The 27,984-nt window shown below is 43.7% G+C and overlaps 1 protein-coding gene across 1 annotated transcript in view; it reads right to left on the minus strand.

Annotated features, from left to right (window-relative positions):
* The window catches only part of TXLNB (taxilin beta), a 63,399-nt gene that overhangs the window by 2,312 nt on the left and 33,103 nt on the right, over window positions 1-27,984 (minus strand). The window contains exons 3-9 of the mRNA XM_069973751.1: window positions 26,465-26,556; window positions 21,831-22,001; window positions 18,802-18,996; window positions 17,530-17,649; window positions 6,211-6,285; window positions 2,199-2,291; window positions 64-159 (exon numbers count right to left, since the gene is read on the minus strand). Coding sequence (XP_069829852.1) covers window positions 64-159; window positions 2,199-2,291; window positions 6,211-6,285; window positions 17,530-17,649; window positions 18,802-18,996; window positions 21,831-22,001; window positions 26,465-26,556 — 842 coding nt within the window. The remainder of the gene's footprint in view (window positions 1-63; window positions 160-2,198; window positions 2,292-6,210; window positions 6,286-17,529; window positions 17,650-18,801; window positions 18,997-21,830; window positions 22,002-26,464; window positions 26,557-27,984) is intronic.

A 27,984-nucleotide genomic window follows, 5' to 3' on the forward strand; every position in this document is an offset into this window, starting at 1 on the left:
GGATCCACCCAAATGCGATCCCCAGCACTGCAGGCTGGAAATGCTTTCCTAGAAATCTCTCACCTCTTCAATCATGTCCACCAGAGCTTTATTACAATTTTCGAATCTAGTTTTCCAGGTGTTTGTGTCTTTTTCTAGTTTCTTTATCTTCTTTGTCATCTAGAAATTCATAACACAAATTCCAGTTAGCGCATAATCATAAAAACAAATGACTGGATGCTCCAGAAATAAAATGAACAAGGTGTTGAAAAGAAATTGTCACGGTGCTGAAGTGATCACTGTATTTTGACAAAGGTAATTACATTTTATGTCTGCTCTTCAAAGGGAGAATTTATCACGACATTAATATTTTACGAGGCTGTCGGGTTTTTGAGAGCAGAGATTATTTATCTTGCATTAAAGAAGAATACTTTTATTTGGTAACATATAAATTCCAAAAGAATCCTCCAGCATTCAATATCTTCTACAGTTCTCAATTTATATGTCCTTGTATATGGAATTTGCACTGTTCCCTCCCTGTTATCATCCAGTGACTCTTGCTTTGAGAACAAAAAAAAGTAGGTATGGGACTTTTGTTACCTTAAAGGGAAACTCTGTTGATTTTTCTTTCTTTTAAATAAATTGGTGTTAGAAAGTTATATAGATTTATAAACTGCTTCCATTTAAAAATATCAAGTCTTCCAGTACTTATCAGCTGCTGGATGTCCTAGAAGTGGTTTATTCTTTCCAGTCTGACACAGTGCTCTCTGCTGCCATCTCTGTTCGTCGGGAACTGTCCAGATCAGTAGCAAATCCCCATAGAAAATCTCTCCTGCTCTGGACAGTTCCTGACATGGACAGAGATGGCAGCAAAGAGCACTGTGTCAGACTAGAAAGAATACATCACTTCCTGCAAGACATACAGCAGCTGATAAGTACTGGAAGACTTCAGAGTTTTTAATAGAAGTAAATTACAAATCTTAACTTTCTGACACCAGTTGATCTATGTGTGTGTGTTGTGTATGGAATAAATCTTGTCTTCACCCATTCTAGGGCTGAGCCAAGAGAATACTAGTCATACCACACATGGAATATTGCATATAGTGTGGGGCATCAGTACATAAGAAATACATTGAAATCATAGAACTAAACTATTAATGGTTGTTCTACCATAGACATAACAATTATTGTTAAAGGAGAAGTCCAGCAAGGGGACTTTTTTTTACTTTAAAAAAAGGCAATTTAACTCTCCAGCACTGGATCGCTACTTGGGGACTCCGTCTGGCTCTGGGATCTTCTCTCAGCCAATGTCACAACCAGATTGATTGACTGCCTGCTCAGCCAATCAGTGAATGGGGTGGGACGCTGCGGCAGTCACTAATTGGTTTAGCGCGTGCAATCCATCAGCAGGGAAAGAATTTCCCCCCTCGTCGGGACATCATCAGGGAAAATGTGATCCGACTGGGTCCTGGAGCCAGTGTAGCGTCGTGGAGAGGTACAGTAAGTTAGGATTCTGTATTAAAGGGAACCTGTCACCCAGGCTGCGGGCGCAGAGCCCGTCCGACCCCCCGATGCAGCCCCGGATACTTTCCCCATTCCTGCAAGGCCCGCTCCTGGAACCGGGATGGAGATATCGGCGCCCAAAGCTGAGCGCGCGCTGCTGTATGCTAATCAGCAAAGATGAGTCCGATGCCCATAGAGAATGAATGGAGCCGTCATTCTCTATGATTCTCAAATGATTCATGGGAAAAGAAGGATTGGGCATGATGAATTTCAAGGCCCAATTTTTTTTTGTTATTCCTGGAGATTTGTTTTTTTCTTCATGGGGGTTGTTATTCAATAGGAAGCTGTCAGGGCATGGCACAGTATGTGGAACCATGGTTATTCTGTACTGTATTGGATTAGTAATCAGATAGGAGGAACTAGATATTTCCCTGATCAGCGATTAGGCAAATCCATAAAGCTACAAATGATCCTATTAATAAATGTTGGATTGCTAGAAAGTTAAATATTATGGAACCAAAGTTTTTGTATCTACAGGCTTCAGCGGGGTCTGCCAATAAATATGTCTAACCGTCATGTCAATGTCATGACTGTGTATTATCCATCTTTTCTACCAACCGCCAGATCCCAGAATCAGTTCCCCAAAATTTTGGACCTGAACTGATCACACTTTTTATATGACTTTTATGTTTCTCAATATAAAGGAGCATATTCACCTTTTCCATTTCCTTTTTGAAAGTTGTAAAAACCTCGTTGCTTTTCGTCAGCGAGCTCTGGAACTCATCAAATCTCTCGGAGTATAGTGCAATCTGCCAGCGGAGAAAATGAGAATAATTAGCAGGATCTTGGATAATGACATTTACTTTTGTGTTAATCTGACTTGCTTTGAAATATTATCGCAACAAATCAATGCAAGCAAATCTAAGATGTTCGAGGAATGTACCATTTTTCATAACTCCTTTGTCAAACACCAGTGACATTTCCTCTGTTTAGCATTTTTTAATGATCACATATGCAGTTCAGGAATTATAATGAACATATGCTTTAAGGATTGTCAATGAATACATTGCAACATCGAGAGTTCATGTTTTCATGCCAGTGTAGAATGGGACTTTTTCCACTTGGCGGTTGATTATACGATAGTCTTCTATTCACTGTGGATGTAGTACTTAGAACCTTTAAGAACACAAACACAATCTGTAAAAGGAAAGGTAACACTGGTTTACCCTCACCAAATTATAATATGGCGGATCCAAATTCATTTGATATGCATCTTACTAGGGGTTTATGGAGCACTAATGGGTATGTAAACAATACACCAAGGGGGATGGGGTCACTTTGATAGGAAAAAAAAACACTAAGGGCCAAAGGCCCAATCAGGCCTCAGTTCTCTCTTGTATAAAATGTAATTTATAATAATGCCTCAAAATATGGGTAAGGTCAAAGGGGTGTCTGATACATGATGCAAATTAAAAATATAACTATATTCAGCCAGTATTAAGATATTCATATAATCATAAAGCTCTATATAGAGCTAGCAGTGACACCCAACAAAGGTATATTAGCTGAAGAATACCTATGCTGGACTGATAGATGCACATTTAAAGGGAAACTTTAACAAACATTTTTTTCTTTCAAATTACAGTAATTGGTTTCATTAAGCTATATAGATTTGTAATTCACTTCTATTTAAAAATATCAAGTTTTCTAATACTGATCACCAGCAGAATTGATCAGGTAGCAGTGGGTTAAAATGAGAGGGCTTTCTACCCAGTACAGGATCAAGATGGAGACACAGGGTTATCAGCTCCTATTAACAGTCTACCAAGAACGGTTTATCAGTAAAGAAGGGGTTAATCAGTCAAGTCTCCCTTAGACCATGTTCACACAATGTAAGTTTAGCATTAAGCACAGCCGTTGGCGCTGATTTGCAACAACGGCCGTGATTAATACGTAACTTACATTGTGCTGCAGCTAGGGGGAATCCTGGTCAGAGTGTATACACATATTAGACATGTCAGTTTTCTGTGACCGCTATTCATTGAAGACATGTCATTGCACACAATGGAGCGAGCGCCTCTGGCCGCACGCTCCATTGTGTGCAGTGGTGAATGGGGGTGCGGGCGTATACTGATGCACCCGCATTCCAATTAATCAGAAATGAAGATCATCTGGCCAGTACTGCAGTACCGGTCAGGATGATCTTCTCGAACGGCCGGTGTTTTACAGAGTACGAACATGGCCTTAGGGTGGGTTAACACGTAACGAATCCACAGGGGATTTCACAATTCAAGTTTGCAGCGATATCTGCTGCGGATCCTTCCCTGTCACTTTCAATGAGATTACATACTCGCAGCGTGATTGTTATCCTGCTACAGGTATGTAAAGTAGCCTTCTTGTATGTAGGTAGCCTTCTTAACCCCCACGACCTGGTACATCTCACTACAGTCTGCTACACATAGATTACCGGGTCCGCACTCCGGCTTGCTTCAGGCTCTCCTGGTGTCTGAACGTCCCTCAGCCAATCAGTGTACTGCCCTGCCGCAGCCATTGATTGCCTGAGTGGGACGTCCAGACACCGGGAATCCCTGAAGCAAGCTGGAGTGCGGACCCGGTAATGTTTGAGTAGCAGACTGTAGTGAGATGTGCCGGGTCGCGGTGGGTTAAGGGGGCTGCCTTTTACATACTTGCAGCAGGATAACAATCACGCTGCGAATATGTAGTCTCATTGAAAATGACAGTTGAGGGATGCAAAGATTTTGCGGTGAACTTGCAGCATGAAATCCACTTTGGATCTGTTGTGTGTGAACGCACCCACACAAACAACTCCCCAGGTGGATGCAAAGTTTAACACCAGAAGAAAAAATTGGAAGATATTTTTCTTTAAAACCCGAAAAAAAAGTTAAATTATTATGTAGGTGTGTTTCTCAGTAGTGAGCGTTAAGAAGCTGAACTTACAGTAAGCCAAGCTGTTAAAATCCAAAGTAAAATGAATTATATAGAAGCCGTATACTCAGACCAAGTTACTTGTAATCCAAGGTTTCACATATAATAGAGGAATGTGTGTGTTTTGTGTGTAGCAGAGCTGTGTATGTGTATGTGCGCAGCAGTGCTGGGTATGTATATGTGTGTAGCAGTGCTGTGTGTGTGTGTGTGTATGTATACTGTATATATTAAGCAGAGCTGTGTATGTGTTGGTGTATACAGTAATGCAGTGTTCCCTAACCTGTGGCTCTAAAGCTAACAGCTGTCAGGACACAACAGGAGTTGTAGAGGCGCAATAGTGGGAGAGGTACTCCAACATTAAAGTCAAGTTATGGAAAAAATAGTCCTCAACATCCTAAAAAACAGCAAACAAAAACAAACCAAAACAGAGAAAGAATCACAAAACAGGAGGAACATTTAGACCAGTTTATAACAAGCGTAATACAGACACATTCATGGATCATTTTTTCCCCAAATCCTAGAAAACTTCTTTAGGCTATGTCATATACCGTGAAATGTTTTTATTGGAAAGCTGTCATTTCGACAGTTTATGAACATAGCCTTAGGGCCCTATTCCACCGGACGATTATCGTTCAGATTATCGTTACATCGTTCGAATCTAAACGATAATCATTCGGTTGAAATGCAGTTAACGATTAACGACTGAACGAGAAATCGTTGATCGCTTTATAAGACCTGGACCTATTTTTATCGTTGCTCGTTCGCAAAACGTTCGCAAATTGTTCACATTGAATAATTAACGATTAACGTTAGCGATTATGCGAACGATAATCGTCCGGTGGAATAGGGCCCTTAAAGTTAATCTGTCGGCTGCAGTTCTGGAAGCACAGACAGATATCTGTAGGGTACCACGTGTCTCCTTGCCCTAACAGCTATCTAACAGTGACAGCAAAATGTGAATTGCAGCTAACAAATTCACTTAAAGTAATTATCAGGCAGTAGGTGTGAAGCTTCAAAGTGTACTTGTTTTGCAATATACTCGCTTTTTTTTTGTTTTGTTAAATCAATGTTATACATATTGCCAAATTATGGTTCATGCTCCCTCCATGCTGATTCTTGGTCTTTTCTCTTTTCAAAGAAAAGACCAAACACAGAAAGTCCGAGTCCTTTTCACGCTCACACAAGGAAAGACCCCTGTACATCATGCAGATTGGGTTCATTTACACAGAAAGATTATCTGACAGATTATCTGCCAAAGATGGTGGAATAGGGCCTTTACTTGCCCTCAGTTAATAACAACTGAGGGCAAGTAAGGGTCTGGCTATGGCTTCAAATCTTTGGCAGATAATCTGTCAGATAATCTTTCTGTGTAAAGGGACCCTAATTTAGGCTAATTATATTATTAACTTTTGCTAATTATATTATCAATTCTGCAGCTTACCAGGAGACAATGCTCTTTGTTATGTAACAGTTCGGTATAATGTCACTGTGTGGTTACAGAAGTTTTGGTGCAGTGTGACAGGAGAGCTGACCATACAATGCAGGAATCTCTGCTACTGAATGTGGATGTGCAGCAGCTGTACACATGCGCAGTTAAGGGAGACACCTAGTGGCCATATTTATAACATTGCTTTAAACATAAAAAACATAAAAGAAAATAAAGAGAATATATTGAATATAATACATTGCAAAACTGCTTGCAATCACAGCCCCTGTTGATTTCTTAAAAAAAACTTGTAACGGTGACTCTTTAATGACATTTGTTTTATTCTCTAAGTTTACCTGTGTTTTTAATACAGTTTCTTGATCTTTCAACATTTTGGTCTGTAACTTCCATTCTGCCGCCTGGGTAAGCAACTGAAAAACGAAACAAAACTGTGATTTAGTTGACAATCATTTGAACCACCAAAAACCAACATAGGTCAAAGGGCTTTTAAAATGTGGAAAGCCAAGAAGCTAAGTGACTCCCTTAAGGCTGGATCATGTAATCCTTAAAGCAAATGTACCATCAGGTACATTCGCTTTAACGGTTGCACATGAATAAAAAATTAAGGGGAAGCCGTCAGGAAATCCATTGATTGTAATGGAGCCAACGGGGGGGTTTCCTCCCACTGGAGGCAGACTGGCCCACCTCCAGTGCTTCAGCCTGAGTTGGTGCTCGGTAATAGACCGGCATTGTGCGTGGCAACTGGTTAGCAGTTAAAAAAAAAAGGACCGATGCACCTGCTTCCCTGCACCGTTCTATTCATGTGCAACAGCTTTCTTTCACGTGGGACTGTCCAAATGATTTGTGGTTGAGGCAGCATGAAAGTGATGACACGTTCCCTTTAACATTGCAACAATGCAGAGGGGCGGGTCCAAAGATGACATTAAAAAACTGACTCCACTACTGAACACTTTGGACAGTCAGAGGTCTCTGTACAACCATTTCTAATAAAGTGGAGAATAGTATAGCCTATACAATATACTGAGCTGGACAAAATATATATATAGTATTATTCCACAGTTCATGAGAGATCTCACCCAGAGTCCTTTTCCCATTTCTTTGTAGGATTGATTTGAAAGGTCTAATTTAATACTAATTTCAAAGGATAACAGCAGAAAGTAACAGAAAGGAGCCCCTATAAAATCACCAGACACAATACCCTTGTAAGTGACAGTCGCAATACCCACCAGCCTTTCATATCAACAGCAACCACAAGATCCTAATAGTAATACCAAACTGCCAGTCACAATGACCCAATAAAAAAACTTGCTCAACTAAGTATTGCCATAAAGGGGCCAGCCATGCATCTAGGTAAACCTACAAAAGTGCCAGTCACAATGTTCTAATAAGAGTGATATTACATTGCTGCCGTAAAAGTGTCAGCTACAGTGCCAGTATTAGCGCTCTGATACACACATCTCATAATTACGGTGTGGATGCATCCCTGGTCCTGGGGGGCGCACTTCTTAGTATTTAGGGTGTCATCCCACAGCACCAGGGTGATAGATGTCAGACTAGTGACACATTGTGGATAAAGACAATGTGACAGAAACATTTCAGTAGCACCTTGGATTCCTAGTTACTTCTACATTTACATTCTCTTGTGTTTCATTGAAAAAAAGTCATTTGAGAATTATAGGAGTTGTGTAACTAGATCAAACTGTGATACAGTTATCCAATATTCTGGAGAATTTTACAATTCCTTGTGGAGGGTCACATACCTCATTGTCACCACCAGGTGGCAGCAATAAACTGACAATCTGATTTTGGTAGCAAGACAACTTTTCTATTGCAGAGCTTTAATAGTTGCATCACGGCCATAAAACACTTGGAAACCTGAAAACTTGGAATGTCATTTGCAAAGACTAAATTCATTTTAGTAGAGAAAAATATTTTATTGGTAATTTTAATATGAATATCATGTAAATGTAATATTAATTGAATGCAGTTACAGCATACTTTTATAACAATTTTTCAGTTTTATTACCTCAGTGTACATTGCGTGAGTTTGGAAAGACAAATGGAAAAGCATGGCATAAAAAAATGTCTGCACCTTAACGCAATGAAATGGTGTATTGTTGGGCTACAAATTCTAAAATGCCAAGCCAGATACCGGCAGGGATGCTTTTAGTATCTACATCTGCTTAATGGAACCGCACTATTAATAAGATAATAATTGTTTTCTTTTTGGGTTGTAGAAGTACATGTGCATTAAAGGGGTACTCCAGAGAAGAAAATGTTTTTAAATGAACTGAAAGTTATATAGATTTGTAATTTACTTCTATTTAAAAATCTCCAGTCTCCCATTACTTATCAGCTTCTGCATGTCCTACAGGAAGTGGTGTATTCTTTCCAGTCTGACACAGTGCTCTCTGCTGCCACCTCTGTCCATGTCAGGAACTGTCCAGAGCAGTAGTAAATCCCCATAGAAAATATATACTACTCTGGAAGTTCCTGACATGGACAGAGGTGTCAGCAGAGAGCACTGTGTCAGACTGAAAAGAATACACCACTTTCTGCAGGACCGGAAGACCTTCCTGCAGGTGATAAGTACTGGAAGACTTGATATTTGAGACATGAGCATTGGTGTGCTCTGCCTTTAAGGTAGCTACGCCATTGCATACTGGCCCTACAATCATCAGATCTAACACCCCGAAACGTTTTGGGCTATGTGAAGGTTTTAGTGTATCTGCTCCAAGACACATAATCTGTTTGACCTCAGTCATATTGGAGCATATTGTTGCACACATCTGGACAGGACTGCACTAGTTCCTAGACATCTGCCGTCACCAATGGAGGTTGCTTGTCCATTTGTAGTGTATAGATAAATCTTTTGCCATGAACTCATAAGATGTTTGTTATACTTTTGGGGCCACATAGGTACATATGGTATATAAAGTAATTAGTAAATACCATATGTAGTAAATTTGTATTAGGTTCTTTCAGTTGTGAAAACTGAGGCTATACTTTAGCATCATGCTTATTTCAATCACCCTGTATGTATTATTATAGTATTATATGTAGCATCATACAGTGGTCATCAGAAACTATTTGGCATGACAGATCTTTGAAATCCAATGTTTATTCAGCCAAGTGTCATCCCACCACTTTCACTGTCAATGCCTTTGGGCTTTAGATTTCTTTGATGTTATGGTTTACCTTCGTAGGATTGTGAACCCTTATTGTGCATCCTCCTGATCTACCTGAATATCTACTGATCTACTGGTGCTGCTGGACTGTCCACATTGCCTGGTGTGGCAGATCTTCGGTCATTCTAAGTTTATTATGAGATACTGCTGTTACTACCAAAATGGCACCAATAGCTGGGACTGTTTCTCCTGCACTCAATGTCTTGATAAAGGAGTCTATAGAGCTATTACTATGAGTGCAATAGTATTTCTGTGTGGGCAGGAGTCTAAGATACAACTGGGCTATAGTTTAGGGGAACAAGTAAATAGCCCTCCACAACACACAGCCCCTCTGCCTTGTTGCCATTTTGCATATTTAGGGTACAAACTCACACCGGATCCACAGCGGATTTCATGCTTCAAATTCGCCACAAAACCGCTGTGGATCCCTTGCTGGTCATTCAATGAGAATATACACTCAAAGTGGGATTGAAATCCCGCAGAAAGTATGTAAATGACAGCCCACTTAACCCCCCACCGGCTGGAACATACTGTACCTGCTCCAAGATACAGCTTGCTTCAGGGGTTCCTGGCTGGACGTCCTGCTCAGCCAATCAGTGCGCTGCCCTGCCACAGCCACTGATTAGCTGAGCGGGATGTCCAGCCGCCAGAAGCCCCTGAATCGAGTCGCAGTGTGGAACAGGTAATGTATGGTTTGGCCAACGGGGGGGTTAAGGGGGCTGTCACTTACATACTATATGAGTATGTATTCTCATTGAAAGTGACCGGCAAGGGATCCGCAGCAGATTTCGCTGCAAATTTGCATTGTGAAATCTGCTGCGGATCTGGTGTGTGTTTTTACCCTTAGTTGAACCTGCTGATCTCCCTCATGGGGGAAAACATGTTGAGGAAAAGAAGTTTTTGGTATTTGATTTCAACTATCCAATCCAAGTCTGACAATGGCTTTCTCCATCCTCCCCACTGAGAACTCATTTCAGGGTATGGGGGATTTGGGAGAGATAGCTGTCAGCCAAACAAGCACACTGAATAGTCTGTTCTTAAAGGAGAAGTTCGACCAAAAGTATTTTTTTATATGTTATTATATAAGGAAAGACAAATTTCTAATATAAACTTATTATGGGAAATGCACATTTACTGCTTTTTTCCTCAATTTAGTAGATCATGCAGACTTCAATTTCCCCCCAAAAAACGTGACGTCACAAATCAGGGCTGAGCTGGGTGTAATTGCTATAAAGCTACCAGCAGGGGGCGCAGTATATGGAGAATTTACATTGTAATTCCTGCACAGGTTTCAGTCATTCATAGCAGCTTGTGCACTGACTGGGTGGCAGGAAGAGGCTCCCCTATCCCCCCAAGGTCCCCCCCCCAGACCGGTCTATGCCGCCAGCCACCCTCCCCTAGCCCCCCTGCTTCCATTCATGCTGCTGGCCGCCCCCCCCTGCTCCCATTCATGCCGCTGGCCACCCCCCCGCACCTGTTCATGCCTGGCCGCCCCCCCGGTATGTCCATGCCTGCCCCCCCCGCACCTGTTCATTCCTGGCGGCCCCCCCCCCCTTACCTGTCCATGGCTCCGCGGCAGTGGCGGATTAAGGATACCATGGGCCCCGGGCGGTTCAGAAATTGTGGGCCCCCTGCTAACCACACTCCCTCTAGCCCTGTCCCCACCCCACTAAGCTCTGCCATACAGGAGGCTGCTGTCTATGTGACACTTCAGCTGATAATGAAAAGGACTTACAGGAGGCGGCTTCTCTCCATGAGGACTTACAGGAGGCGGCTTCTCTCCATGAGGGATGTTTTGCTAAATCAAAATTGTTCATTTTTCCTTTTCCTTTCCATCTTGCTCAGAACATCATGAAGACTTCCCCGGCCATGACTCGTCCCCACAGGATCTGCCAGACAAACATTTTAGACTCCTCACTCCAGCATCATCCTCATCTCTATACAATGTCCACATCTACTTCACACAGTTACCGTGCTCCCTCTCTCTCCTTCAGTAGCATCCCCCCATATATATAGCCCCCTCAGTAGCATCCCCTCCATATATATAGCCCCCTCTGTAGCATCCCCTCCATATATATACATAGTATATAGCCCCCTCTGTAGCATCCCCTCCATAGTCCCCCTGTGTAGCATCCCCTCCATAGCCCTCCTGTGTAGCATCCCCCCATAGCCCCCCTGTGTAGCATCCCCCCTGTGTAGCATCCCCTCCATAGCCCCCCTATGTAGCATCCCCCTCTGTAGCATCCCCTCCATAGCCTCCCTGTGTAGCATCCCCTCCATAGCCCCCCTGTGTAGCATCCCCCCTGTGTAGCATCCCCTCCATAGCCTTCCTGTGTAGCATCCCCTCCATAGCCCCCCTGTGTAGCATCCCCTCCATAGCCCCCCTGTGTAGCATCCCCCCCTGTGTAGCATCCCCTCCATAGCCCCCCTGTGTAGCATCCCCTCCATAGCCCCCCTGTGTAGCATCCCCCCCCTGTGTAGCATCCCCTCCATAGCCCCCCTATGTAGCATCCCCTCCATAGCCCCCCTGTTTAGCATCCCCTCCATAGCCCCCCTCTGTAGCATTCCCTCCATAGCCCCCATTTAGCATCCCCTCCATAGCCCCCTGTTTAGCATCCCCTCCATAGCCCCCCTCTGTAGCATCCCCTCCATAGCCCCCCTGTGTAGCATCCCCTCCATAGCCCCCCTACGTAGCATCCCCTCCATAGCCCCCCTGTGTAGCATCCCCTCCATAGCCCCCCTGTGTAGCATCCCCTCCAAAGCCCCCCTGTTTAGCATCCCCTCCATAGCCCCCCCTGTGTAGCATCCCCTCCATAGCCCCCCCTGTGTAGCATCCCCTCCATAGCCCCCCCTGTGTAGCATCCCCTCCATAGCCCCCCTGTGTAGAATCCCCTCCATAGCCCCCTATGTAGCATCCCCCATCTGTAGCATCCCCTCCATAGCCCCCTGTTTAGCATCCCCTCGATAGCCCCCCTGTGTAGCATTCCCTCCATAGCCCCCTGTGTAGCATCCCCTCCATAGCCCCCTGTGTAGCATCCCCTCCATAGCCCCCTGTGTAGCATTCCCTCCATAGCCCCCTGTGTAGCATCCCCTCCATAGCCCCCTGTGTAGCATCCCCTCCATAGCCCCCTGTTTAGCATCCCCTCGATAGCCCCCCTGTGTAGCATCCCCTCCATAGCCCCCCTGTGTAGCATCCCCCCTCTGTAGCATCCCCTCCATAGCCCCCTACTAGCATTCTCTCCATAGCCCCCCTGTGTAGCATCCCCTCCATAGCCCCCCTGTGTAGCATCTCCTCCATAGCCCCCCTGTGTAGCATCCCCTCCATAGCCCCCCTGTGTAGCACCCCCTCCATAGCCCCCCTGTGTAGCATCCCCTCCAAAGCCCCCTGTTTAGCATCCCCTCCATAGCCCCCCCTGTGTAGCATCCCCTCCATAGCCCCCCCTGTGTAGCATCCCCTCCATAGCCCCCCCTGTGTAGCATCCCCTCCATAGCCCCCCTGTGTAGAATCCCCTCCATAGCCCCTATGTAGCATCCCCCATCTGTAGCATCCCCTCCATAGCCCCCTGTTTAGCATCCCCTCGATAGCCCCCCTGTGTAGCATTCCCTCCATAGCCCCCTGTGTAGCATCCCCTCCATAGCCCCCTGTGTAGCATCCCCTCCATAGCCCCCCTGTGTAGCATCCCCTCCATAGCCCCCTATGTAGCATCCCCTCCATAGCCCCCTGTTTAGCATCCCCTCGATAGCCCCCCTGTGTAGCATCCCCTCCATAGCCCCCTTCTGTAGCATCCCCCCTCTGTAGCATCCCCTCCATAGCCCCCTACTAGCATTCTCTCCATAGCCCCCCTGTGTAGCATCCCCTCCATAGCCCCCCTGTGTAGCATCTCCTCCATAGCCCCCCTGTGTAGCATCCCCTCCATAGCCCCCCTGTGTAGCACCCCCTCCATAGCCCCCCTGTGTAGCATCCCCTCCAAAGCCCCCCTGTTTAGCATCCCCTCCATAGCCCCCCCTGTGTAGCATCCCCTCCATAGCCCCCCTGTTTAGCATCCCCTCCATAGCACCCCTCTTTAGCATTTCCTCTATAAGACCCCTATTTAGCATCCCCTCCATAGCCCCCTATGTGCAGCATCACCCCCCATGTTAAAAATAATAAAATCTTACTCACCTATCCCAGCGCTCCACTGCAGCCTCTCTTCTCCTGGAGCTGCAACCGGCTGTTGCAGCATGGCGACGTCGGTCCTCTTCTACGCAGGCTTCCGCGCCGGCGTACGACAAGGAGTGACGTCAACGGTCTCTAGCCAATGGCAGCAGACGTGCCGCGTGCAGGCACGTCTGCTGCCATTGGCTCTGCTGTTTAAAGGGGCAGAGCAGGTCCGTCAGGGGAGAGCTAAGTGCCGCGACGGAGGGGGGCGGTTTCCAGGCCCGGGGGGGGGGATCCAGGGACAGCGCGCCACAGCAGCACATCACTCAGGGGCCCATTGGGCCCCGAAAGTGATGTGCTGCTCTGAAACCTTATGCAAAGTTATAATGTGGACGGCATGGGCCCCCCGGAGCCTCGGGCCCCGGGCGGCCGCCCGAACCGCCCACATTATAATCCGCCACTGCTCCGCGGCCCCCCGCACCTGTCTATTACTCAGGCCGCCCCCCCTTACCTGTCCATGGCTCCGCGGCCCCCCGCACCTGTCTATTACTCAGGCCGCCCCCCCCGCGCACCTTTCCATGGCTCCGGTCACCCCCCCGCTGTAGTCAATCACTCTCCCCGCTGCCCGGTCCTGTGTTCGGAGTGTCTCTCATCCTGTCTCTCTCCCGCTGCTTTCAATGACTCTGTGGCTGGAGAGAGACAGCAGGGACAACGGTATAGCAGCGCTCTTTCACCTGCACACAGGACCGGTCAGTGGGGACAGTGATTGACTACAGCTGGGGGGCGGCTAGAGCCATGGAAAGGTGCGGGGGGGGGGGGGGGGGGGTGGCCAGGCATGAACAGGTGCAGGGGGGGGGGCGGCCAGGCATGGACAGGTACGAGGGGCGGCCAGGCATGGACAGGTACGGGGGGGGCAGCCAGGCATGAACAGAAATGGGGGGGGGGCGGCCAGGCATGAACAGGTGCGGGGGGCGGCCAGCAGCATGAATAGGTGCGGGGGGTGTTCCAGCAGCATGAATGGGAGCAGGGGGGCTAGGGGAGGGTGGATGGTGGAGCCTCTTCCTGACACCCAGTCAGTGCACAAGCTGCTATGAATGACTGAAACCTGTGGCGGAATTACAATGTAAATTCTCCATATACTGCGCCCCCTGCTGGTAGCTTCATAGGAATTACACCCAGCTCTGCCCTGATTCGTGACGTCACTTTTTTGGGAGAAATTGAAGTCTGCATGATCTACTAAATTGAGGAAAAAAAGCAGTAAATGTGCATTTCCCATAATAAGTGTATATTAGAAATTTGTCTAACTTTCCTTATGTAATAACATATTAAAAAATACTTTTGGCCGAACTTCTCCTTTAAAGCTGAGCTGTAAAAAGCTTGAAAAATGGAAAAGTGTAAGCGTCTGAGAAGGGCCAAATGGTGATGGCAAGACGACTGGGTCATAACATCTTCCAAAATGCAAGTCTTGTGGGGGGGTTCGCAATATGCAGTGACAAAGTTCTCCAAGGAGGGACAACTGGTAAAAGCTTTTAGCTGTGCAAAGTAAGTGAAGGTTAGCAGCTTATCTGGTTCACACCCACAGAAGAGCACAAACTGCTCAGCAAGAGAAAGACTCCCCTGTAGCACTAAGTAAAGGGGGATATGATGTTGCTGGGTGTGGTGGGTAATAAACCTGCAGGGCTGTCACCCACTGCCAAATGTACAGGGAGCATAGCTCCTTTTAAAGGGGTCCCCACTTTCCCAGCTCCTCTCTACACGCAGACGCCGGAGTCCACATGTGAAGGCCCAGCGCTGCCTCCTATTCGGGACACTTCACTGCCCCACGCGCTTGCACTGTGTTTTTCTGGCCAGCGCGCGTGTCCCTGCCTCTTAGGGCGTTTGCACACTGGCTTTCACAGATTTAAAGGGGGAGTATGCCCCTAAATGGCCCCTTAGAAGTTGCTCCCTGGTGCAGCTTACGCCATTGCTAGTCGTGGTTCAGTTGATCCACAACCCCTGTCATTACACACACACACATATATATATTATATATATATAGCATAGTAAAGTCAAGTAGATCTATTTGTGCAGACAATGGAAATGTAATGTTCAAATTTTATGGCCTCCAAAGTATAAGAAGAATCTTATAAAACGAGTACATTATAGAAATATGTTTTTCCATTAGTACATTTCTCAGTTGGCAAATATATATAGAGAGATTGTATGTTTTCTTGTGATTTATTGTTCTAGCGGTCAATAGATACAACTCTTGAGCTAAAAGAACATTATGTTTTAATAAGCATCTGGGTATGAATTGTAAAACGAAGCAATAATAAATAGAAGCTGCAGCTGCCAAGTAATAGAGAAAGACAGGAAAGTGGAACAGCTGCCTCCTTAATCAAATTGTTTAGGAAGAGTATATGGATAGCTGGTATAGACAGATGGCAATGCCGGAGGGATGTGTCTAGCTGGATAAAAATATGATGATCTTGAGCTGCTAGTGTTGCTATCTTCAATTACTAAATAGAAATAACACACTTATTTTATTCTACAATAAACTTGTCATACACATGAAGGGTTTGTGTTACATATAGTTACATATAGTTAATAAAAAGACAAGAGCCCATCAGGTTCAACCTACAGAAACCCTACTGTGGTGATCAAGAAAAAGGCAAAAACCCTTATAATTGCCCCATTACAGGGAGAAAAATTGGAAGTGTTAAAATTGTAAAATATATCATGAGGTGGTTATAGCATCTATCCTGTATGAATAATATAGCCACACAATACAACATGATCTCACAGATAGATCTCCCTGGTTTGTTGTTGGTCATTCTCCAAATCAATTTACAAGCATGTAATGTACCGTCAATGGGGAATAATACTTTATATCACGCCATTCCCTATGGTTCTTTAATAGACTTGATTAAGTCTTTTCATACTAAACAGTTAAATCAAGCAGCTGGTACAGGACTCCTAGAGAGAAAGACCCCTGGCCTGGTTGGTGCTATCGCATTGGATACTCAGTGGCCATAACCTGAGTGCTTTATGAACCGCATTGAATGTAAATGAGTTCTCTATGAGGATATGGAGTATATTAATATTTTAGCCAGGAGCACAGGATTCGGGTCTGCCTACTGGGATCCCCTGGTTGTAATCTAGGAGGAAACATGGTATTAGGAAAAATGAGCAAACTTTTCAAAAGTTCGGTACGGCATGTACGCCAAACTTGCGCCAAAAGTGTGGGTTCATCCAAACCAAACCTTAAACTAAGCAAATGAAAACATCTAATGGATTGCAGGTGTTTAGCTGTTTTAGTGCAGTTCATAAAAATTGCTCATGTATACTTACGTGGCCACGCTTTCCGTTGTCCTTCTTCAGCCCCCACAAAATCCTATTCAGCCAATCACTGACTGAGATGGAACTGAACTGCGGCCAGAGATTGGCTAAGCAGGCTGTCAGCCCGCTCAGCCAATAACTGGCGAGTGTGCTGTCCTGTCAGTGATATGCTGGATGGGCTGGAGGTGGAGACTTGGAGGAGGACACCGGCATGGACAGGTGAGAAAACCATTTTTTTGTGTGGCTGCCAGCTTTCCAACCTTTCCAAAAGTTCCAAACGAGGTGACCCCTCTCATAACCACCGCAATCCTGGTTGCTATCTTTATCCCGGGACAGCAGCTATGAACGGGCGCAGTCCGATTGCCGCTGCTGCTAATTATACATTTAAATGCAGCTGTCAAAACTGACAGCTGAATTTAAATGAATTATTTCCTTCTATCCCTGGTGTCTAGTGGGGGGATCCCCGCCCTGAGATGCGATCACAGAGGGGAGATCCCTTCTCCTTACCTGACCGGGGCACTGACGCTGATCCCGGCTCGGCAAACGATGTATCTGGTCTGCGGAGTAATACAGCAATGATCGATTAGATTAGGTATTAAGTATACTGCAGTGATTTCTATGGGAGATCACAGCAGTAATAATAAAAGTCCCACAGGACCAAAAAGTTAAAGTATACTGTAAAAAAAGGGTTTTTATTAATAAAAAATCCCCTCCCCTAATAAAACTTTGAAAGGTGAAAAAAATGCAAGCGCTGTGGCCTTTTAAACAGGTGGAGGAAAAAATGAAAACACAAAAAGAAAAATAAACCCGGTCCTAAAGGTTTTAATGAATTATCTGTGTAATGCAGCACAGGGCAGGCCCTCCAGGGTCATTCTGTGTGACTGCTCTTCACTGTGGCCAAGAGATCCTATACAGGAGACCCCTCAGAATTCCCTAATAAGGTGTATAGAAATGAGTTATCCAAACCTTCTAATCTCTGTAAGTAATAGTAAAACATTGACAAGACTTACAAAATCTTTCTCCCGCTTATGTTTTTCCTCAGCTTGTTTCATCAGCTCTTGAGCCTGCTCCAGCCTGGCATCCACCAACTTCTGCTGCAGCTCCCTCTGTCTAAATATCTGATCCAGGTGCTGAAAGAACGCACAAAGTCACCAGGTCAGGACTATTAACATATTCAACATCTTTCAGGAAAATACTGTTTTGGTCGCCCCTCCACACAATTAAGGTCTATACTAGGGATGTTGTTTTCTCACTAAACTCTTTGAAAAGCACCTGTCACAACTCTTGGTTTCTATTTTTAAGAAAATTCATGAAATGTCCATGAAATAACAATTCTGGATCTGAATAGTTCTGTATTGTGCTGTTCCTTTGTTATTCTTATTAGAAGTGTATGACTTAATAGCAACTGGGCGTTACCAATTTGGGGGGGGGGGGTGTCTTTATACTGTCAGACACTATCCAGACTGTGTTGGGACACCTCCCCAATGGGTAACGCCAAGCTGATTATTGGTTATTGATTAAATTATTTAATTGGATATACATATATTTACATGTTCCTTTTACCTTCACATGCACCATATACTGCAGAGGATTTTCTCGCTGTAAGTTTTGCTGTAAAATCTGCTGTGATATTGATTACTATTAAAGTCTATCGCACTCCATTGTTATAGCAGATTTTCATACCGAACCAAAGTTTTTGCAACGATTGGAATGAATATTGGTTTAGAAGATTCGGTTTTCTCATCTCTTGTAATCAGTATCACAGAGGACTTTACTGCAAGAAGATATTTATTGAATGTTCAAATATAAAAGCACAAGTTAGTAGAAACATACAGTAGCTATATATGTCTATCACTATCCAATAGTAGTCCATCAAAATCTCTTTGGATTTACAGTCATGGCCAGCAATAATCTGAATCCTAGATTATTTCCATATGTAAAGAGTATTTGTCAAATGCAATAAATAAAGGTAATGGCTAGCCAATGACATCCATAGGGTACTATACATAAAGAATGGCTTAACAATCCTGTGATATATCAGTTGTGGACTAGATTAGGTGAGCCAGTCCCATTCAGTTAATATTCTTCATATGGAAGTCATTTATATCTATTATAAAACGAACAGTGTACGGCATAATTATATAGTGCACCTGTTATGGTCATAAATCCAGCAATATCAATATACAACTCTATGAGGACTATAAAGCATTTTATTGGCTCCCTTTACAGGTTTGCTTGTTTTCTAAGGAAGATTGACAGCTAGGGCAGCTGTTCCACCTTACCTCTTCTCTGACTTCATATTGTCCAACAATGCTCTTGAGTTTCTCTGCCAGCTCGGCATTCTCCTGGCACAGTGTTGTATTTCTCTCACTCTGTTGCTCTATCTGACTCTGGATATCTGTCAGTGTCATCTGGAAATGGTTAGTGATTTCTTTCCGTTTTTCTTCATCTTCTCTAACTCGTTGAAGGGTCTCCTCCTAAAAGCGACATTTACAAGTGATACAACTAACGGGAAGATAATTACATTTGATTGGGTATTCTTGTACTGTATGTTACTAAATATTTACATTTGGTCATTAGAATGTTGTTTTACCCTTTAAACATCAACATTTACTTAAAGAATAAGTCTGGCGTGGGGGGAAAAATCATTTCAGACAGGGGGTGGGGGAACATAATATAGTATGCTTACTGGACCTCGTGCCGCCGCTGCGCCGCATTACTGGGTTCCCGTACCCTGCCGGATGTAACGTTCTCCTGGCTTTTGGGGTACATCACGACCCAGCTGAAACCCACCAAAGGGTGTGATTTAGCCCTCTCAGCCAATCAGTGACTACAGCAGTGTCCTGCGTTAGTCACTGACTGGCTGAGTGGGGTATCAATCAGCTGGGTTGTGACATAGCAGGAGGGGAGATATGAAGAATGCCGGCCGGAGTCCAGTAGCGGGATGTGGCGCTGCATGGGCACCGGGACAGGTAAATATACCTTCTTTATTATGTTCTCCCCCACACTGCCCAGAATGACTTTTTTTTCCCCTTGCCGGACTTCTCCTTTAATTTACTTGCTTGCAAATATGTGTCAAAAACATGTACAGAACTTATATCAGTTCTTGTAGCCCTATTACATGAAGTGATTATCTGCTAAAACAGGCCGATCTGGGCAGATATCACTCCGTGTAATAAAGTCGATCATTGGCCGATCATTGTCTTCCAACATGCTTAAAAATCATCAGCCTCCGTGTAATAATGATGTGATGCTGACGGCTGATGACAGGGTAACAGGGTGACAGGACAACTGTCCGCTGGCTTTCCCCCCACTGATCGCAGCTGCTGCTGAGGCTTCTGAAGCCATTTGTAAAGTGACGGGCCACTCAGGCCGCTGTCCCATCTCGGCCAATGAGTGGCCCATCACTTTAGAGTGCCAGTGGCAGCTGCAGTGAGCGGGGAACACTCAGAACAGATAGGAGGACTGGAGAGGTAAGTATAGGGTTAAGTTTCCACAATGTTTTTCTCTTTTTTGCTGTTTCACAGCCTTTTTTTAGTTGAATTTTGTCGACAAATCGCGTCCATTTTATGAAAAATACAGACGTAATTGAAGCAAAGTTTGGGTTTGTTCGAGCCTAACCTAAGACAAACTGCACTTAAACAGCTAAACGATTGCAGGCATTTAGTTGTTTTAGTTTAGTTTAGCTGTTTGCTTATCTTACTTACCTGTCTGGTGTCCTCCTTCTTCGATCTCCAGTGTCCCTGGCAGCTGCATCCAGTCTGCTCAACCAATCAATGAGTTGAGACAGTGCCATGGCCAATGATTGGCTTAGCAGGCTGTCACTCTCCTCTTGATCACTGACTGAGATAGTGTCATGGCAAGTGATTGGCTGAGTAGGCTGTCACTCTTCAGCCAATTACTGGCCGTGGTGCTGTCCTGTCACAGTCAGTGAGTGGGTGAGCAGGCTGGAGGGGGCTAGAGACACCAGAGATCCATAGGAGAACACGGGGGGAGCGTGGACAGGTGGACATACCCTTTTGCTCATCACTACTCATTATCACCCCTTGAAACACTTTTAGGGGCTATCATAAACTGACTGCCAAACCTACACCTTGCTTTGGGTGAATAAGCCTTAACAGAATTTCACTTAGCTTTCTTAACGCTATGTGTTATTGCTGATTGTTCACTTATCATTTATTAAAAGTTGCATTACATTTCCTAACTGCTTTTTGGTCATATAGTTTAATGGCCTGTTGTGAACCATTAAACATTTTATTTATGATTTGTTTACATTACACTTTACTTTTCTTTCTTCTTTGTCAGTATACTCATCATCTACTTTTCTTTGTTCTTTGTCAGTATACTCCTGTAGCCCCCCTCATCTAACACATCACAGACTACCTGCATGAATCAGTGCTCTAAAGTTAAGATGTTTAGATGTTCTCTTTCTATACAGAACGCTTGTAACTTTGTTTGTGTAAGATATTCAAATTATTTTAGCTATCTTTCTCAGCCCAGGGCAACAAGGTTTATGGATGCAGTAAATTAAATTGACTCTGTACCTACAATCTGACCCCCCAAACCACTTGTACTGTACCTTCGGATAGCTGCTTTTCCTCCAAGATCTGTCCTGTGGTCCGTTCGGCGGGTGATGCAGTTATTGACATAAAAAATTAATTTTAAAATTGCAGCTCTGTGCCCTAACTTTGCACCCCTCCTCCCTGCCCTCCTCATGATTAGGAATGCTCCAGGCAGATTGCTTCCTATTCCTCACCTGTGTTACCACAGCACATGGGCTGGATCATTAAGGACCTGTTCAATGTTCAAACAGAAGTAAATGTTCCAGTGGCATTCCTAATGATGAAGAGGGCGGGGAGGAGGGACGGAGGGGGTGGTGCAAAGTTAGGGCACAGATACGCCCATAGGGCACGGAGCTGCAATCTTAAAATAATTTTTTTATGACAATAACTGCATCACCTGCCAAACGGACCGCATGAAAGATCTTGGATTAAAAGCAGCTATCTGAAGGTACAAGTGGTTTGGGGGGGGGGGGGGCGGTTTGTCAGATTGTGGGTACAGAGTTGCTTTAAGCCTCCTGCTAAGCCCAATATTAGAATTAAAAAAAGCACCATGAAGGTTGGCTTCTATTGGTCTGATGGCAAGTCAAGGGGAACTCCGGAGAAACTTTTTCTTCTTTTAAATCAACTGGTGTCAGAAAGTTATATAGATTTGTAATTTACTTCTATTTAAAGTCTGACACAGTGCCCTCTGCACAATTGTTTCATATGTTATCCGTGGTATTTATATAATAGGCAATAATAGTCTATACCTTTAGTGTTTTGTTGTGCCTCTGCAGCTCCCGACACAGACTCTCAAGTTTGCTTCGAGCAAGAATGGCTTTGCTATGCTCACTTTGTAGCAGGTCTTTTTCTTTTATAAGTTGGACTTGGCGTTTTTGCATCTGCTTCATCTGCTTTTGCTCCATACGATGCTCCTCAAGCTACACAGATACAAAAGCACAAATAGCATATTATATGGACAAAATAACAACTTTGATTGATGGCACTTTATATTGTTATAATTTAGTTGAACACATAAGGCTATGGTTATACATCGTCGAAATGATGGACATTTTTGTACGGCCGTCTAGACCGTTGTACGGTCATCTAATAAAAACCAGCCATCATTTCAACAGTGTGAACATGTGTAACCAGTGTGCATGTTCTCTGTAAGGCTATCTTCCCACTATGGGAACATAGCGGGGAAAGGTGGCCATCCTGTTATAATCACGGCCGCAGATAATGTTCATAATCATTAATTGTGGTCATGATTATAAAGAAACGGACGTCTTTCCCCGGCATGTTCCAAAAGTAAGAAAAAAGCCTAAATGTTCAGAAAGCTTTATGGTCTCAAAAATATATATGTTTAGAGTCAAACAGTAAATGGAAGACATGGAAGAGGGGGATGCAGCTGCAGCCCACTCAGTGTTTTAGTGAAGCCAACATCACACCAAGCTAAACCCACACTCCAAAAAACGAAAAGTCCCAAAATGTGTCCCTTAGAGACAATCCTACTACATCTAGTACACATATACAGTAATCTATAGAGGCATTGTAGATACCCTTTAAAGGGTTAATACGGGCTGCTGTTAAGAAAAAGGCTTTACTTACTATTCTAGCTGCCCTGGCAACATTGTTCTGATGGTGTCAGTCCCTGCCACTGAGACCGGGAAGTGTGCACAGTGGGGAGCAAAACCTCAGAGCAGCAGAGGAGGAGGGAGGCAGTGAAGTTATAAGTATTAAAGCAAATCTGTAGCAGCCATAACCCACCCCAAACCTACAGTACTGTTTTCTAGCCTCCATCGCTTCATGTCAGATCCTGAGGTAGAAAGCGGTATCAGCAGTTTGGGGTGGTTGACAGCTGATACAGATTTGCTTTAGTTATTGATCACAGTGGGTGTCACTGCTCAGACCTGCTGTGATCAGGAGATACAGCCAGGGAAGGAGAGCGGCAACAGCACGAACCACTCATCAGCCATATCTTTGTAATGACAATGGCAATCTCCCCTTCATCTCTAAGCTCCTGGAACGTCTTGTCTACTCTCGCCTTACTCGCTATCTCTCTGATAACTCTCTTCTTGACCCTCTACAGTCCGGCTTCCGACCCCTTCACTCCACCGAAACTGCTCTCACCAAGGTGTCAAACGATCTGCTGAAGGCCAAGTCACAAGGAAACTACTCCTTGCTGATTCTCCTGGATCTCTCAGCAGCATTTGACACTGTGGACCACCAGCTTCTCCTCTCCATGCTCAGCTCTCTTGGTCTTAAGGACTCTGTTCTCTCCTGGTTCTCTTCCTACCTCTCTGACCGCTCCTTCAGTGTATCCTTCTCGGGCTCTACTTCTTCTCCCTTACCTCTCTCTGTTGGGGTTCCCCAGGGATCAGTCCTGGGTCCCCTCCTCTTCTCCCTCTATACAGCCCCCATCGGACAGACCATCAGCAGGTTTGGTTTCCAATACCATCTTTATGCTGATGATACCCAGTTATACACCTCTTCCCACGACATCTCCCCTGCCTTCCTGCAAAATACTAGTGACTGCCTATCCGCTCTCTCTAACACTATGACCTCTCTGTTCCTCAAACTTAATCTCTCTAAAACTGAACTTCTTGTATTTCCTCCCTCTAACAAACCTAAACCCGACATTTCCCTCTCAGTCTGTGGTACTAGCATAACTCCTGTGCATCAGGCTCGATGTCTGGGGGTCATGCTAGACTCTGACCTATCCTTCACCCCCTACATCCAAGCTCTTACACGCTCCTGTCATCTACATCTCAAAAACATCTCCAGAATCCGTCCATTTCTCACCACTGACACTGCTCAGACTCTGACTGTCGCCTTGATCCATTCCCGTCTTGACTACTGTAACTCCCTACTAATCGGTCTTCCTTTCTCTAAGCTCTCCCCTCTCCAGTCTATCCTGAACGCAGCAGCCAGGCTCATCTTCCTCTCCAGCCGCTATACCGACGTCTCCTTTCTGTGCCAGTCACTGCACTGGTTACCCATTAAATATAGAACACAGTTCAAACTCCTCACCCTCACCCATAAAGCTCTCCACAACTCTGCCCCTCCATACATCTCCTCCCTCATCTCCACCTACTATCCTTCCCGTGCTCTGCGCTCTGCAAATGACCTCACACTAACCTCTTCTTTAATCCGAACTTCTCATTCCCGCCTCCAAGACTTCTCTCGTGCTGCACCAGTTCTCTGGAACTCTTTACCCAAAGACCTCAGACTTATTTCCAACATCCCCAGTTTTAAGCGTGCCCTAAAGACCCATCTCTTCAGGCGTGCTTATAACATTTCGTAATCTTGTCTCCCTTTGCTATCCCTTCTCCATCCTCTCTATAACTTCTTCGGTGCTAGGTACACTGTCCTTGTCATCTGAGCTTAGAAAATGGCTTGTGACTGGCTTGCCCAGCCGCCTATAGGCACTTAGAGAATCCATGTACAATGACTGGAACATTGACAAATAAAGCACTTGTTGCCTCTCGTGTTACTCCCAGTCATCCTAGCCTGTAAGCTCTTGAGAGCAGGTCTCTAATTTGTTGTTGTAATTTATTCATTGTATAATTTAATATATAACCTGTAACGTATTTATATATATTTAAATAAGCGCTGCGGAATCTGTTGGCGCTATACAAATAAATATTATTATTATTATTATTATTATTATTAATGACAATGTAAGTCTATGAGCAGATAGTTGGGAGATGAGCGAACCGGGTTCGGGTTCGAGTCGATCCGAACCCGAACCGGTATTTGATTAGCGGGGGCTGCTGAACTTGGATAAAGCTCTAAGGTTGTCTGAAAAACATGGATACAGCCAATGACTATATCCACTATATCCACCGCTAATCAAATGCCGAAAGTTCAGGTTCGGATCGACTCGAGCATGCTCGAGGTTCGCTCATCTCTATTGGGAGTAGATTATGCTGCTACTGTGCTCTCTCCCCAGCTATATCTCCTGATCACAGCGGATCTCACCAGTGAGACCCTCTGTGATCAATAACTTTTGACATGCCTGATGACATACCAAAAGAAAGTCTTACAACATCAGGAAACTTGGTCCAATATGGCCTTCGTAGTGGATGGATACACGCTGGAAGCCCCACAATCCCAGATATAAGCACTCAACATAGAAACTAGAAAAGTCCTACAACAATTGTGGTATAATCAATGGAGATTTATTGACATGATCTGGTATAGAAATGTGACATTTTGACCCCTAAGACCCTATACTTGATAAAGACGCATAGGGTTGAAACGTCCCATTTCTGTATTGGATCATGAGAATAAATCTTCATTGATTGTACCATGGATGCTGTGGGACTTTTCTACATTCTATGCCTGATTACATATCAATGACAGGTACTCTAACCTTTTTTTACAATTACTAACAGAAACCTGAGCACTATGAGTTATAAAATCCCAAGAATACCCAGCATTTTGATGTCTTGTATGACACAAGCTTGTTTGCAGTTAGTTAATATAACAACAAAAAAATTATATATTTACGTTTGGAGAGGTTCTAACGCAGGGGTGTCAAACTCAGGCCCTCCAGCTGTTGCAAAACTACAATTCCCATCATGCCTGGACAGCCAAAGCTAAAGCCTTGGCTGTCCAGGCATGATGGGAGTTGTAGTTTTGCAACAGCTGGAGGGCCTGGGTTTGACATCCCTGTTCTAATGTATTTCCACAGAAACCAAAAGCCACCCTCTTATCCAGACCTTATTTCACTCCACCGTACATTATGCATAGTAACTTTGCTTTGAGCAATTTTCGGGTGGTCTTCTCAAAGAGATTTTTCTGTAATAAGGAGCTATTCGGCGATCAGAACTTTTGATGTGTGTCTGACAAGTCAAGTGTTTTTCTAATTGACAGGGACACTTTAAAAGAATGCTTGGAATAAATACACGACATCAATAAAAGTAGCTTTAGTAGCTCTTATGTGCTTATGTCTACTATATAATGTTACTCTTCATGAAAGGAATCCAGATCCTGGAAATAATATTGTATTTTAGTGTCAGAATTAACAAAAATATGGCTGGAATATTAGTCCCTGCTAATACCAATTTACATCAATAGTTACCAGTTTTTTTTTAAATCCTGAATTAGATACAACAGCCATAAGGATAATTTCCCATATAAAACCAATGATTATTAAAAAACATAACTCTGGCCAGTATGCAAGTGTATAACAGCCAGTGCTTTTCTTATCTCATATGCAATTCATTTAGGAAAAGGTCTCTGCGATTCACAATTTTAGAATCACAAATGTGGATTTGCAATCATTACATATACATTTGGTGGAGTAAATCATGTCTTAATTATTTTATTGCCCATATTAACAAAAGAACACAAGAGTTGCATTGCAATACAAATTACAAATTCATGCAATACCAACCAGTTCTCCATACTTCTTTGTCAAGGCTTCCAGCTTTTCCTCAGGCGTGTTCAGTTTGTTTAAGCTCTGGAGCAAGACAGCAGCTTCTTTACCTTAAAGTAAAAATACAATATCAGGACTAATTCACACATCTTCAGATTTTTTTAAAGCACTGATTAAAATAAAAATTCCAAGAGCATCATGTGGTTTTCATTCATTTTTCCCCACATTTGCTGTTTTCTGTTCTTTAACCCTTTAAGGACACAGTGTATTTTGGCCATAAGGACCAGGCAAATTTTAATTTATAACGTTTTTGCTTTTTCCTCCTCACCTTCTAAGAATCATAGTGCTTTGATTTTATCACCTACAGGGCTGGTTGAGGGTTAATTTTTTTATCACAATCTCTAGTTCTTAATAGTGTTTTATTATTTTTTATATTTTTTTCTCCTAATAAAAAACATGACAAAAAATCTGCAATCCTGGCACTTTTTTCCTCATTTTGTTTACGCTGTTCACTATAGGGGAATAGTATTGTTATAGCTTAATAGATCGGACAATAGCACACGCTACGATACATAATATGTTTATTTTTATTTATTTTTCGTGTTTTATTTGTAAAATGGTAAAAATGGGGTAAGTTTTAACTTTTATTGGGGGAGGGGCTATTTCATATTTTTAAAACCTTTTTTTTTTTTTTTTTGTTTACATTTTTTTCCACAGTCCAGCATTGATTCCATTCCATAGCATTGAGTCTGCCTGAGGTATGCCATGTGTCGTTCAGGCACAGACTTCCATGGCATACATTTACGTCCACTATCGGGAAGGGGTTAAATGGTCAATATCATTACCAATAAATAATGTTAAATCCTTTTAAAGGATCTGCTGCTATTGTCTTGGTGCTAGGCACACCTTCAGAGGTCTGGTGTAGGTCATGACTTGATGGGTCAGGCCTATTTTGTTGGCACTAGAGGAACCTGCACAATATTAGGTTTTAATGTTAAGGCTTAACAGTATATTTTTTGCAAATATATTTATTAAGGCACTATGAGACATCTATGTTTATTTGACTGTAAAATAATGTTAAATTGGAAGTGTATTTCATATTTTATGATAATGTATCAGTATTCATTTATAACGTATGTGTTAGACATCACCATTTTGGGTAATGTACACTTCTTCCATGCTCTAGTTCTGTATGAATGAAATCAATTATTCCACTTACTGTGACATATTGAAAAATACAGTGCTCGAAGTATTTAGCTTCACAGAAGAAAAGAAGAAAAAGCCTTATTACCATACCCATGGAAACCATGAATTTGGGTAATCCATGGATTCATTTGCAAATCTAATGAGCAGGCATAAAAAGACTCACATCTGCTGAATATGTGTTAGAAATGTTTATAACTTGAGTCTTCATAATGGGCTATGATTATCAAGCATAAAAAAAAGATTCCAGAAAATGTGCAAGGAGGTCTCTAGACAAAACACGGTGACAGACATTAACTCTACATTCCGCTAAGGCTTTTTTTTTTTTATGTTAC

This window comes from Dendropsophus ebraccatus, chromosome 6 (assembly GCF_027789765.1).
Source record: "Dendropsophus ebraccatus isolate aDenEbr1 chromosome 6, aDenEbr1.pat, whole genome shotgun sequence".
In the NCBI taxonomy this organism is placed as follows: Eukaryota; Metazoa; Chordata; class Amphibia; order Anura; family Hylidae; genus Dendropsophus; species Dendropsophus ebraccatus.